Below are 15,532 nucleotides of genomic sequence, written 5' to 3'. Positions count from 1 at the left end.
GCAGCAATAACGGCAACTAAATGTTTCCGGTAACTGTTGATCAGTCCTGCACACCGGCTTGGAGGAATTTTAGCCCATTCCTCCATACAGAACAGCTTCAACTCTGGGATGTTGGTGGGTTTCCTCACATGAACTGCTTGCATCCGGTCCTTCCACAACATTTCGATTGGATTAAGGTCAGGACTTTGACTTGGCCATTCCAAAACATTAACTTTATTCTTCTTTAACCATTCTTTGGTAGAATTACTTGTGTGCTTAGGGTCGTTGTCTTGCTGCATGACCCACCTTCTCTTGAGCTTCAGTTCATGGACAGATGTCCTGACATTTTCCTTTAGAATTCGCTGGTATAATTCAGAATTTATTGTTCCATCAATGATTGCAAGCTGTCCTGGCCCAGATGCAGCAAAACGGGCCCAAACCATAATACTACTGCCACAATGTTTCACAGATGGGATAAGGTTCTTGTGCTGGAATGCAGGTTTTTCCTTTCTCCAAACATAACGCTTCTCATTTAAACAAAGTTGTATTTTGGTCTTATCTGTCTACAAAACTTTTTTTCCCAATAGCCTTCTGGCTTGTCCATATGATCTTCAGCAAACTGCAGATGAGCAGCACTGTTCTTTTTGGAGAGCAGTGGCTTTCTCCTTGCAACCCTGCCATGCACACATTTATTCAGTCTTCTCCTGATGGTGGACTCATGAACATTTGGCTAATGTGAGCGAGGCCTTCAGTTGCTTAGAAGTTACCCTGGGGTCCTTTTGTGACCCTCGCCAACTATTGCACGCCTTGCTCTTGGAGTGATCTGTGATGGTCGACCACTCCTGGGGAGGGTAACAGTGGTCTTGAATTTCCTCCATTTGTACACAATCTGTCTGACTGTGGATTGGTGGAGTCCAAACTCTTTACAGATGGTTTTGTAACCTTTTCCAGCCTGATGAGCGTCAACAACGTTTTTTCTGAGGTCCTCGGAAATCTCCTTTGTTTGTGCCATAATGCACTTCACAAATGTGTTGTGAAGATCAGACTTTGATAGATCCCTGTTCTTTAAATAAAACCGGGTGCCCACTCACACCTGATTGCCATCCCATTGATTGAATTCACCTGACCCTCTAATTTCACCTTCAAATTAGCCGTGAATCCTAGAGGTTCACATACTTTTGCCACTCACAGATATGTAATATTGGATCATTTTTCTTATTTGTTTAACTGGGTTCTCTTTATCTACTTCTAGGGCTTGTGTGAAAATCTGATGCTTTAGGTCGTATTTATGCAGAAATATAGAAAATTCTAAAGGGTTCACAAACTTTCAAGCACCACTGAATGTTAAGACTCTCTATTCCAATAATTTTGCTCAACTAAAGTTGGATGGTTTACCACCAAATGTGCCATGTTCTAAGTTGTTTAACACATCTAGATAATCTCAGTAAATAAAAGCTGAAATTCTGTTCCATCGTCTCATTCATCTTTTGATCTCAAACTTAAATGTCTTCAGTGTATAGCGCAAAAAAAAGCCTTCCTGTTCTACTACTTTTGGTGGGGGACTGTATATCATATTGTCTCTCAAAGGGGGAGATTCACACTACTAATACAGTAATTAGGATTAGATAGTTCAAAGTGTGTGTGTGTGTGTGTGTGTGTGTGTGTGTGTGTGTGTGTGTGTGTGTGTGTGTGAGTGAGAGAGAGAGCTTTTATTCTTTGAGCATTTATTTCTGCAAGTCTATCACTAAGTCTTTCCTTGTTTGATGATAACTTTTGGTTCTTGTTTTGTTACAACCCCCCCAATGAGTTATTGTTTAACTAGTGACTGTGTTGTGCTCCTAGGCAGCTTTATCTACACTGATGTGTTTGCTGGGTCAGACTACATGCCTCAGCTTCATTGTCCTGAATGTAGCAGATGAAACTGCACAGCTGTCTCGATTGGCGGAGGAGAGCGCAGCATGGTCAAAGTGAAACTGGTTAAAGTGTGTTTTGGGTCCTGATGATATGTATTTATGTTGTTGAGCAATACGTAGAGCAGAATTGAGTAAATTTGTTGACTAAAATGAGCCGTTTGTTTTCGTTATGTTGCTGCTGTTTTTAAAACTTCAGTATGGTTTTGTACAGTAGTTAACAGAAGCAGGGTTGTGGTTTTTCTTTTTTTTTTTTTTTTTTTTTTAATGAAGCGCAATAAGACTTGACATGTCAGAACTGTTTGGTAAGGCTTTACAGGAATACTTGTATTTCTTTACTTCTTACAGGGCCTGCCCAGACCCCACACCTCAATTCAGTTCTAACTATTCTAGCAGTGCAATATCGTACCACAGAAATGGTGAGTGTGAGTCAGCCTTTCTCACCAGTGTTAAGGAGTGTTCCTGCCTCACCCTAACCTACACTCTGAACATTGCTAAATTCAGGAAGGAAATGAAAAGTTGAACCTGTTTGCATCAAACAGAAAGCAGGATGGCTATTGTGCATTCTTTTTAATCGCGCCTAACGGCACTTTTGAAAATGCATGGTTTATTTGCGAGGGTTTGTTTGGGGCATTTCTATGTAGATTTGACTGTGGCAGCTTCCTGATACCTGAGTCATAGAGACTGAGGGTGGATGGCAGGTGTGATCGTGCAGAGGCTTGAGTCGGCCTGCTAACCTGTGCACTGGTAAACAGGCTGGCTGTACTATAACATCATACTTATGTCATCTCTGTGCAAGTCTGTACAGCACTGTTTGGGTGACTAGGAGTTAGATGGAAAGTGATGGGAATATTGAGTCAAATGTGTTTTCTTTGGTATTGAAAGTATTTCCATTCCCCATTATATTTGTCATGCCACACACTTTAGGCATGGTGGTGTAGTGGTTAGCACTGTCTCCTCACAGCAAGAAGGTTCTGGGTTCAAGCCCAGCGGCCGGCGAGGGCCTTTCTGTGTGGAGTTTGCATGTTCTCCCCGTCTCTGCGTGGGTTTCCTCCAGGTGCTCTGGTTTCCCCCACAGGTCAAAGACATGCAGTTAGGTTAACGTGGGGTGGCCTTGGGCTGAAGTGCCCTTGAGCAAGGTACTTAACCCCGACTGCTCCCTGGGCGCTGTAGTGTGGCTGCCCACGGCTCTGGGTGTGTTCACTGCTTCAGATCGGATAAATGCAGAGGATGAATCTCACTGTGCTTGAAGTGTGCATATGACAAAGGTTTCTTCTATTTTGACACGACACTAATTAATTCTGATTATACTTTCTTCCTCCACCCCCCCCCCCAAAAAAAAAATCTATGGTTCGGACCTGCCATGGGTCCAGTCTCAAGATCTCAACATGCTTCATTTGGAGCCTACATTTGACTGGCTTCCATGAATAATATTACACAATTGTGGCTCAAATGGACACTGCTTTATTTGCTGTACCATGCACATAGCAACTGGGTGAACTCCAAGGATGAATGCACTATAAAACCAAACCTGTCATTGGTGATTTATAAATGAGCCAAGCCAAAGCCAATTATTTTCAAGATAAATAACACTGAGAAGTAGCAGTCGTTTTCTTGTCATCATGAAATTTAATAGCATGTGTACACAATGGCCAATACAAAACCTCAGCAAGTATGAGCTTGTAAACTTTGCACAACCCTTGCAGACGTCATCTCCACATTAGCGTGTAATTTCACCACCAGTTCTGAGCCTAACTGCACATACTGCGTAACTTTTGAAAAATGGGGGAGCGGTTGAGGGTGGAGAAGTGGCATAAAGTCCTTTTGAATAGAGTCTCAATCAAGATGTAATTGAAACTGAGCAGTTTCATGGACTCCCACTCAAAGGCGGGAGGTGGGCTGCCCAACTCTGATTTGTGGGTGTACTCGTGTAATATATAATTATGCATTTTATTTATTTAATTTTTTTTTAATAATTAAAAATTCCATGATACAGAGGCTTACCAAACGGTCAACTCTCCATCAGCCTTGCAAGGTTCAGGATGATTTTAACCAGTAAATAAATTGAGCTATTTTCAGCCCATAAAATTGTGCGCGTGTGCATGGGTGTTTTTAAATGTTGTGTACAGTCTTGTCAATTAGCTGACAGCTCAAAACCACATTTAACTCTGCAGTACTACGTTAAGTCTGCTGAGGGCTTGAGGAAGGGTGAATGAAAAAAGAAATTAGGCAGGGATCATGTGATGTACATTTTCCATGCACGGTAACACCAAGTAGATGATCTCACTCTGTTTATTATGGACTTGAGCACTAGTTTACACTCTATACAAACATGACTCCGAAATCTCAACAATCCACTCTTTCCCAAGGTCTCTTCCTCCTTTTCCTCTCTCTTAGGTTCAACTGGCATCAGTCCATATGTGGGCAGGAAATGGAAATTAGGCCTGGTCAGTTATCGCTGAAAACCACTCCACTCTGAAGTGTCATGGGTTATTTGGCTAATGGGGTTAGTTACTGTAGGGAAAAATTGCTGGGGGAAAGTTTGGACATTACATACTACTTCCCAATGGGTTTTCTATACTGAATGAAAGCTTTCTTTGTTGGAGTAAAATCCGGTGTCATTCCTGTGACCTTTCAAAAGGTTATTAATATAGAATTGGAGTACTGAAAACTGTGTTTAAAGTGAGATGCACTTGGCAGTAAAAGTTTCATTCCATTACTAACAACTGTTTTTATTTCCAAAACTTGAACGTGCTTGTCAAAGTTCTCAAACTGTGTTATCATGGTTCAGTAATGTATAAGAGTTAGTGAAAGATATAGTAATGATAAAGTATAGAGGACTGTAATAATGAAATTTCAGATGGTATAAATGTATTAATTTCTGAATGAAATCGGAGCAAAAAAAAGTTTTAAAATGTAAAAGCTGTTGAATTGTTAATGATGTATTCATTTCAAATGTAATCATAGCAGAGAGCAGGGTTTTTGAAGTAATTTTTTTTTTTTTCTTTTGGAAATTTAACATTTTAAATTCACACACACACACACACACACACACACACAAAAAAAAAAAAAAAAAAACCTAATTGAGCCTGGAATTCAATAAACTGATATCTGGTCAACCAATCATTTTAGGCTTGTAACCTGGATACATAACTTTTTTTTTTTTTCTTCTTCTTCCTTTTCCCCTCCCCAAAGTGAATTTTGCAAATTTGATTGAATGTGAGCACCGAAATATATAAAAAAAATTAAATATTATTAGGGCCAATAAAACTACTTTTGAATTTTAGTCGGGTTGACTTCAAAACAAATAAATACAGATGTGTGGTTTGTGAAGTAATAGTTTGGTGCAATGAAAAATTTAAATTCAGGGGAATTTACATTTAATCATGAATTCAAAGGCTTTTAAAATTCAACCTATTTATTTCTCTTTTTTTTTTTATGTTTTTGAGTAACACTGTAGTACAGTGGGTAGCATTTGGCACCTCACAGCTCCAGTGTATCTGATTTGATCCTGCACTCGGGTCTGTCTGTGCAGTAACATGAGTTCCATATGTTCTCCCCATGTTCGTGTGGATTTTCCGCATGTTCTCTGATATTTTTCCTGCCAATGTCCAAAAACATTTCAGATGGATGAATTTACTGCGCCAAATTGACCCTAGGGGTGGGGTGGGGGGGCTGAGGCTAACCTCCCAGTTAGCCTCAGTTTTTGTTAAATTGTCAACTTTTGATTTTATTGTTGTGGCTTTAAGTCAGACTGTGTGTGTGTGTGTGTGTGTAATATATATATATAATGCTGTGCACATTTTGAGGGAGATTCAAATGCCAAAAAAAAAAAAGATTTTATTAAAAATGTATAAATGCTGTAGTAGATAAACCATGTACATGTTTTTGACTTAATGTCTCTCTTTCCCCACAACAGAATCTCCTCGCTTGTCCACAGACTCCTCCTTGAGCAGCCATGACACTGTCCTGGCTGACTACTGCTCGCTGTCCATCGAACACTCTGATAATGAGCGACCAGTGAGCACAGTGTCCACTGTCTCATCAGGCTCCTCCGGAGAGGGCCAGAGCAGCCTGTTCAGTGTGTCCCACTGTCCCCAGTCCATACCCTCCTTATCCACAGAAACTGATATCAGCCTGGAGCTCAGTCCTCCTGAGGAACCCAATGAACATCCACCCACTCTGATGCCTGCAAGCAAGAGACCAAGGCAGGACCCTGCTGCGGGCCAGCTTAACAACAACGCAAGCAATGGTGACACCATTACTCTGCCACCAAGCCTGGACAGACCTTCACCTGTCGCCACTGTAGTGATGGCACCTAACTCTCAACTAACATATGTGGACCGAGTGGTCATGGAGATTATTGAGACAGAAAGGATGTATGTAAGGGACTTGTGCAGTATTGTCGAGGTGAGTAAAAGCGTTCCTTGTATGACCAATAAATTTTTTTTCTATTAGTCACAGCTGTTTGTGCGACTTTAGTGTTTACGCAATCTGGTAGTTACAAGATGGTATGACACAGTTTGACTTGTGTGAGCTATCTGTTCTTAACTTTTAAAAAAATTAATGTAGGTGGTTCTTGGTGAGTGTCAATTTGGAAAGTCTTGTGCGTCTCGTTATTCTATATTTTTATATCGAGCTGTTTAAAGTCTTTGGCTGTGCATGAATGTCAGTTTTGTATTGCTCAGCTGAGCCTTTAGTGTGTTCATATAATGGAGAGGAGCAGGAGTACAGAGTCGATCATCTGATGTGTCAGGTGAAGTTCGTTGTTGTTGCTGAAACCAGTGTGGTTGTCTCTGCTTCGAGTGAAGAACATTATGGCAGTCTGAATTTATGAGCAATTTATTGCTTGTGGGATCTTGGGCTAAAATGTGGTTTAGACATGGAGCTGTTGCTTTTGGTGGTTTTATTTATGTAATTGTGCAAAACGATTTGAACCCTATGACCTTTTTGTTTGTTTGTACCAAGCTGCATTATAAAGGAGAAATTTTATTTGCTGAGTAGATGTATATTTCGATCGTTAATGAGCCAAGTCTTTTGAGATGACATGAGGACATGACTGACCAGACTCCTCATCTTTTGGGTGACACTGAATAGTGGGATTATAAATCCTTACTCCACTTGTATGCTCTTTAAAATCCAATACTACCAAGTATGTGAGATGGATGTTCGGCATGAGCAGTAGTTCTGAGGTACAAATCTGTAGTATTCAGGTGAGATTATCCACTGAAATAAGTGTGAGACTTGGGCATAAACTGTTTTTGGGAAGTCCAAATGTAGAGTATCCGTGTGGGACCCGTTCGTGGCAGCAGAAGGAGGGTCACAACTGTAGAAGCACTAAGCAGAAGCAGCATATCAGGATGAATCCAGCAGGAGTAGCTTGGGCTGCACAATATGAACAAAAATTTAGGTTTTCTAATTTTATTTGTTGACCAGAAATCTAAGAGAACCTAATTGGCCATACATTTTGAGTGGGAGGGATGGCATTCCTGTCTTTCCTATGAATGAGGAAAGACTTGGTCATGGAATTCTTTGACCTCGTGTATACAGAAAAGAACCACTGGCATCTCCTCAAAGCGTATTCACTTGTCCTGTTCTGTTGCATAGATGTGACTACTGGCGCAGCACATCTTGTCTCAATAATCTCAGAAGCACATCTTCGATTTGTTCTTCCCAGTTGATATCGGTCATGCAGTAGTGAAGAACTAGCTAGTAGACAGGAATGAGCAAAGCCACCAGGTGCCTAAAGCACCACGTTGTTTCGTTATACTTGATGCTACACTATACCAGTAATTTGTGGATTTGATACGGCTTTGTTAAAAAGCCCTGTGCTGCATGTTTTTGTTTTTTATAGTCCCCTTCTCTCACTACAGCTGGTTACAGAACTCTTACAAACTGTTCTACAAAGCTTGACCCGGAGTTAAGCTTTGTTTTTATCCACCACATTGCAGTTTTTATCCCACCCACAATAAGCAACTGCCTGTTTGGGTGAATCACATGTTATTGGTTGTCACCCACATTTCCCAGTCTTTCATGATTGTTTTTTTCCATTTATATAATTAGCTGTGATTAATGGCTATGCCAGCAGGAGCAGTTTGCTTCTGAAAATTGAGGTAGTTTTGGCCATACTTGGGTTTCCACACGTGCAGCAAACTGTTTGGGGGGGTGGCTACCTTTCCAGCTGTTCTATCTGCCTTAAATCATTATTTTTCACTTACAGCCTTGCATTGTCTCCTGTTTGGTCTGGACCACAGATGGGGAAGGTAATGATAGGCTGAACCTAAATCCTACATAATCATGGTAAATCTTGACTACTTTGTCCACCTGTCAGGATTTTACCCAGGTGCATATCGACAACAGAGCAACACATCTGGGGCTTGGCTGGAGCTCTGACTTTACTGAAACAATTTCTAAACCCAACTCACTAACAGAAGAAATTCATCCAGACCAAAACCATTTTCTGAACCATAGGTCATCAAAATCATCCCTAGAGTTGCTGTCCAAACTCTATTCTTTATGCTTCTAACTTGATTGGCATTTATTTAAAGTTCTCATGAACTTGCGTCGTCATTTGATTCCATATTTTGGCATATTTCCTTTTGAAACAGGAGGTCAGAGTAACACTGTTGTGCAAATCAATTAAGTGCATCAACCACGAATAGTGCTCAAGATGTCACGCCCCTGTTGAATCTAAATCAGCTTGATGGTTGCTAAGAAAACTAGTAAAATACAGAGAACAGCAAAGAGTTTGAGAGGCTGGGTTTTTTTTTTGTTTGTTTGTTAACTGAAGGATTTCATCCAAACCTGACAACTGTAGGAGTGTTCAGAGTTATGCCATACGTGTTTGAATGTCAGTGGTGCCGTGAAGTGAAGGAGCTGTAGGATGCATCGGCCACGTCTGAATGGTGGATAAAATGTTTGACTGTGAAGCCCAAACAGTGTCTAAAGAGGAAATCATGTTCCTGATCAGTCTGCGGCAGCACCACGCCCTGAAGTTCTCTGAAAAGTGCCTGTCTGATAACCCCAGACTTGCAGAGAGCATTTAATTGGATGTGCATGACAGTAGTACAGGTTGAGTCATCAAAAAGCTTTTTTGAAAGGTCTTCCTAGAAGGTAGCAAAACTATATAAAATTTAAAACCCAAACAATATTCTCATCTCATCTCGAGCCGCTTTATCCTATTCTACAGGGTCTCAGGCAAGCTGGAGCCTATCCCAGCTGACTATGGGCAAAAGGCGGGGTACACCCTGGACAAGTCGCCAGGTCATCACAGGGCTGACACATATAGACACAGACAACCATTCACATTCACACCTACGGTCAATTAAGGCCCTGTCCACACGGCAACGGATTTAGGTGAATCTGATAAAATTGTTTATTGTTTCGGCCTGGCGTCCACATGGCACTGGCGTTTTGGGTGCCCCAAAATGAAATCTTTTGAGAACGGGTTCCAGAGTGGAAAGATCTGGCAACGGTGCCGTTGCGAAGTCGTCCGGATGAGTAGAACGGATTTGTTTACGATGACGTCACAACCACATGACTGTCAGTGCTTCACGCCGGGTAGAAGTGTAATGAACTCGATGCGAGTTGTCAACAAATCCTATAACTTGGTTCATGAAACGCGCTTACAAAATATTTTCACTGTGAATATTTATTGTGTAATGGTGCAAAGTGAGAGAGAGAGAGAGAGAGAGAGAGAGAGAGTGAGAGTCAATCCTGCCAGCAAAAATGGGGGAAAAAAAGGAGCAATCTCACCTCTTCAGATGTTGGTTTAAGTCCTACAATACATTCCTCAAAAAGGGCGTAAAAGAACAAATTAATCCATCAACGTGTAGCATTCATTTTATTCTGGACCATTAAAGACGCCGCCTTCCACGTAGAATCATACGTCATCCTCGCCGCCATATTGGATGGGTCAAAGCGGAGAATAAAGATGCCTCATTCATGTGCTGCGTTTAACTGTACCAAGAGGTTTACCATCCAAACTAGATCACATGGGATTACTTTTCACAGGTGAGACTGGAAAAATACTTTTCATTGTATTTGGTCATTATAACTTTATGAACAGATTTTCCTGACTTTGTGGCTCATATGAAGTCTCGCACATAATAGTTTATGCGCATGCGTCCTTACTACTTCTATTGTCCTGGTGTCTCCGATGGGACCGTCTTACAGCGCACCTAGAGGTGTGGCATGTGTATTGCATCGTTTTCAGCAAGCGTTGCGTTGCCATATGTACCTGATATTTTACTGATCTGTTGCCCATGTGGACGCGATATTTTTTTTAATAACATCTCGTTGCCGTTGTCGTGTGGATGTAGCCTTAGAGTCACCAGTTAACCTAACCTGCATGTCTTTGGACTGTGGGGGAAACCAGAGCACCCGGAGGAAACCCACGCGGACACGGGGAGAACATGCAAACTCCACACAGAAAGGCCCTCGTCGGCCATGGGGCTTGAACCCGGACCTTCTTGCTGTGAGGCAACAGCGCTAACCACTACACCACCGTCTCATCTCATCTCATTATCTCTAGCCGCTTTATCCTTCCACAGGGTCGCAGGCAAGCTGGAGCCTATCCCAGCTGACTACGGGCGAAAGGCGGGGTACACCCTGGACAAGTCGCCAGGTCATCACAGGGCTGACACACATAGACACAGACAACCATTCACACCCACTACACCACCGTGCCACCCCAAAACAATATTTTAAAATGTTTTTTTTTTCAAAAGTCATTTGGTGGCTATAACACTATGGGACAAGTACAAAAATCCCTAAAACGCCTATTTTGACTTCAGGGATACATAACCACCCCTCCCCTTTTTTATTTATTTAATTATTTATTTTAAATCAAATCACCAACCTAGTAGTAACAAATTCCCAGTGTGCTTGGCCTCTCTATGTACTGATCATATGGATATCGCTAGATTGGGATGGTTGAGTATACACACTCCAGCCAAGTATTTTTCAGTTTACACCCATTTTGTGAATTTCACCATGCTTCAAAGAGAACGGTCACTTGACTTTAATCATGCAGTAGAGATGGGCCCCAGTTGTCTTTGCTGTGTTCATTGTTAGTGAGTAAATGTTTATTTCGCTGTAGATCTCCCCACAGTTCTGCGCGCTCATTGGATAAAGATGGTGTTAAGCTGTTCATGAGTCTGCCTGGTTTTGGTCTTGGCATTGGCTTCACTGCCATGAGAGACACAGTCCATTGCAAATTGCCCAAATATGGTGCTCTTTGATCTTCAGCATAGACACACCCTCGTGACATCACTCATAGTCTCTGTGTCTCACTCTTGTACACACACATGTATATTTTCACTTTCTCAAAAGAACCAGTGGAAAGTGGCTCTGAAATCCCTTATTCCCCTGTTCACTTATACGGTAGCAAGAACATGTACAAGTGGAGATTGTCACTACATCTTGCATTAAGAACACTTTTATTGCTTTTTGATATGGATAGTTTGAATTGGTGGCTTATACTTAACAAAACATTGTAATTGGAAATGGATTTGAAATATTTTAAGAACATATATTTTAATGCTATTTATGCCTTTTTGCCTGCTTACCTCCTGGTGTTTTCTACAATAAGTAGCAAGATTTCATTATAGGAAGGTTCTTTTCAAAAGAGCTGAAAGTATGCCTACTTCCTAATCCCTTTTTAATCATTTCATTATTTCAGAGGAACAACTGCTGGCTGACGTTCTTCATTGTTAAGGAAAAAAAATGAAATTCACTTTATTTCAGAGCATGTTCCGACACAAAAATGGCCTACCCTGCCCGTGGAGATGGTCTTTCCAAAGGATAAATTTTGTGATGATATTAACTGAGATATTGTGCAGCCCTATATGAGTGTTGCATTTTTGAGACATACATTTGTGACTTTATGAATTTTAAAATGGCCACATAATTAAAAGGCCTCCAGTGTTGGCTGTTCTGAAAAACAGTCCTATTTTACATCTAGTAGGCTGTATGCTAAATGCTTTACCTTATTTGAGCAGTAGACGATACTCACATGCGGCCCAGTCAGAGGCCTGACACGAGTGGAATTCCCCAGAACAGAAAGTAGCAGGTTTTTGTGTTTGTCTTGGTAGGTGAGAATGTCTGCAAGGGGAAAAATGCATACATGCACATATAGATGTTAAACTTTTGCTTGCACAGCTGATGAAGGACTTTGGTTTGACTTCTCCTATTTCTCCACAAAGCGCTTCCAAAGCTGTCAGAGTTGAAACCAGATGCATTTCAATAAGTTCCACCACACTATACAGTAAATGAAAATACTCATACAATTATGTGGCTGACTGGTGAGGAAATGTAATTTCATTAATCTGAAAAGGAAAAACAAAGCAAACCCAGACCATAAAAATAAAGGAGAACTCAAAACACACACTGGAGCTTGTGGTCTGTATCAGTTTCCTGATTATCAATGCCACGTTCTGTGTTTAGACATGTGATTAGTAACTGGTTGGTTTTGAATGGTAATAAGCAAGATGATGTAGAAGAGAACATGGGCTAGCAACAAAATGTACAGGTATACTGAAGTGACCAGAGGACCTTGCTGCTCAGTTGACTTCTCCATATTGTAGAGCTGTTACAGACTTGTCTAGAAGTATAATACTGCCCTCTGTTGACATGTTTTAGGAATTACATGTGTGTTCCTGCACACGCAAATATTTCTCTCTTTTTCATTTACTTAGTATTTACTTAATTTCTTCTTATCCTGGTCAGGGTTATGGAGAATCCGCATCATATCCAGGGAACACTGAAAACAAGAATACACCCTGGATGGCATGTCAGTCCATGCACCATTCACACATGTATTCACATCTGGGCCAATTTTGCATAGCCAGTCTGTCCACTGGCATGTTTTTGTGGAGCAAAGGGTGGGAGGAAACTAGAGAACCCAGAGGAAACCTATACAAGCACAAGGAGCACATGCAAAAATGTGCACAAACCATCCAAGCTCAGGATTGAACCGAGGATGCTATGAGGCAGCAATGTTAAATTTGACTTGCTTACTTTAATACTTTTGAAATTGTAGCATATTACTTTTCATGTATTTTATGGTAGCTTACTCCCTTGAATATTTCTTTCCATTATTTACATATTTGTAAATCGTCCTGTGTCTTGTATGTTACATGGCCTCACCAATACAGCAGATTTTATCTCCGATTCAGTAGCAGATAAATGTCATGCAGTGTGTTCTTTCTTTCCCAAAAGACCGCCGCTGTCTGAAATCACTTCCTCATTCACTTTATAGACTGTTTTTATACATGCAAACAGTGCGGTAGATAATTCCCACAGTGTAGCACGGCATGACATGTGACCGTGCTTTAGCCATGTGACATCTGTTACAGTGGTTAGTGTCAAAACATCACATTTTTAGCCTTATAAAAGGAATGTATTTTTAATTGTATTACTGTTTTGAAGTTCTTGAAACGGTTTATTGCATTAGTTTTTAAAGGAGCATGTTCAGTAACTGTAGAGATGCAGCTGTGCAGAGAACTATTGATATAGCATCACTTCCTGTGTACAATTTATTTTACTTAATGTTAAAAACATAATTTAGCAGAGGGTGCAGTGGTTAGCATTACCATCTCACTGCTCCATGGTCCCCAGTTCGATCCTGAGCTCAGGTTACGGTCTCTGTGATGTTTTTGCATGTTCTCCCTATGTTTGATTTTCCTTCCAGGTTCTACAGTTTCCTGATGCATCCTGCAAACTTGCTGGTACATTGACTTGGTTACTCTAAATTGCCCCTTGCTGTGAATGCGTGTATGTATGGTGTCCCATACAATGTGTATTCCCACCTCACACCATGGGTTCTGGATCCGCCAACAATCCAGACCAGAATGACTTTAACTTGATAGATTTCTATATTATACACACGTAAACTGAAAAAATGTGACCTAGTAAGCTAATCTTTGTGTGGTGTGGCTTTTATTTTATTTTATTTTTTCCTTTCTTCAGGACTATCTGGCTCACATTATAGACACCAGGAATTTACCCATTAAGCCTGAGCAAGTGTGTTCCCTGTTTGGCAACATTGAAGTAATCTATGAGTTCAACAGGTAAGAATCAACCTCGTATAATGTAAAAGTAGAACTGAGATGAACACTGGCCGCCTTCTTTCTGGAAGACGGCCCACAAAGTGGTAAAGCTTTAAAATAAAATTAGAAAATCTGTCAAGTCCTCCTGATTAAATCTGAACTCCTTGTGGATGTCATGAAGCTGAACTTGTACCTCTAATGCAAGTGCACTACTTCTCTTTGGTTTAAAATGCTTTAAAAGGGATTTGTCACGCAGGGTTGATTTGTGTGCGTGGTGAACGTTCAACATATTTGAGTTTGTATTGGTCAGCAGGATGTTGACGTGAGGCATCGGGCTTGATTCTGACATTTGCAGTCAGAGACGTTTACAGCCCCATGTGTTTAAACAGTTGCTTTTCAGCGGGGTGTTGGACAACATCTGATGTAACAGAGAGCCACATGGATAGAGAACAAATGTGTGTTTTGCATGCACATACCTCAACAATAAAACATTGTGGAAAGCTCCACTTTGAAATGCATTAAGCATGTTTATCCTGAAATATCTGTGATTTTGCGTAAAAGTTGGAAGCTAAAAGATTAAAACACTGCTCTCTTTAGGTAGAGATGATGTACGCACTAAATCCCGTTGCTGTTATCGACAGGTAGTCAGACGGCATTATGGGTAACATAGGAAAAGATGAATCAAAGTGATAATATACCAACATATTGGACGAAAGGGGTTTAAAAGGGGGGGGAAGTGAACTTGATGATAAAATTAAAGATCACGTACTGATTATAAATATTGATGTGCAAGTCATTCAAGGTGGATCCTTCAAATAAGGGCCTGCTTCAGCTTCACTGGTGTAACACTTTCAGGTTTCCTTACCACTAGAAAGAAGTGTGATTGATGGGGGGGCATCACCAGAACATCAGAAACCTCTGAGTCAGATGTCAAATAGTTTTAACTTCTAGGAGGCCACATCCATTGCATTAAATGCACTCTTGTGGGTTTTTTTTTTCCCCCGTCTGTAAATTTTGCATGTAATGTGACCATGTTATAGTTCACATGAGGAAAGTTGAGTAATTTATTGCTTAACCTTATGATTGATGTGAAAATCCATATTTGAGGTTCACAGATGCAGAAATTTGAATTTCTATTAAGCTATATATAAGGTTAAAATCAAGCTGTATAACACATGCAACTTAAATCTGTCTGTTCTCTCTCTCTCTCTCTCTCTCTCTCTCTCTCTCTCTCTCTCTGCAGCGAGTTACTACAGTCTCTAGAAATGTGTGACAGTGACCCAGTGGCTATTGCATGTTGCTTTGTGGATAAGGTATACAGTTAAACTCCATTCCATTTGATTTGGTGCGCCATCCATTACAACCAGGCTTCTCACATTTTTATATATATATATATTTTTTTCCTTCCATGTGCAGAGCGACTATTTTGACATCTACACTCAGTACTGCACAAACTATCCCAAGTAAGTGGGCAAGAAATTTTTTTTATTTTATTTATTTTTTTTTTCTCAAAGTGATTTGATATACAGTGCGAGTGGTTGTCATAGCAGTGATAACAGCAGAGCGGCCATCAGGGGCTGCATTTGTCCCACT

General features: G+C 40.7%; 1 protein-coding gene across 3 annotated transcripts in view; it reads left to right on the top strand.

The window, feature by feature from the left end:
- LOC132894318 (pleckstrin homology domain-containing family G member 3) overlaps window positions 1-15,532 on the top strand; it is a 63,834-nt gene that overhangs the window by 30,317 nt on the left and 17,985 nt on the right. For all 3 annotated transcript variants that reach the window (XM_060933983.1, XM_060933982.1, XM_060933984.1), the window contains exons 3-6: window positions 5,809-6,299; window positions 13,860-13,960; window positions 15,183-15,252; window positions 15,356-15,402. In XM_060933983.1, the coding sequence (XP_060789966.1) occupies window positions 5,809-6,299; window positions 13,860-13,960; window positions 15,183-15,252; window positions 15,356-15,402 (709 nt within the window). The remainder of the gene's footprint in view (window positions 1-5,808; window positions 6,300-13,859; window positions 13,961-15,182; window positions 15,253-15,355; window positions 15,403-15,532) is intronic.

Source organism: Neoarius graeffei, chromosome 11, assembly GCF_027579695.1.
Source record: "Neoarius graeffei isolate fNeoGra1 chromosome 11, fNeoGra1.pri, whole genome shotgun sequence".
Taxonomy (NCBI): domain Eukaryota; kingdom Metazoa; phylum Chordata; class Actinopteri; order Siluriformes; family Ariidae; genus Neoarius; species Neoarius graeffei.
The sequence above is the reverse complement of the archived record's forward strand: the minus strand, read 5'-3'. Positions and strand labels throughout refer to the sequence as shown.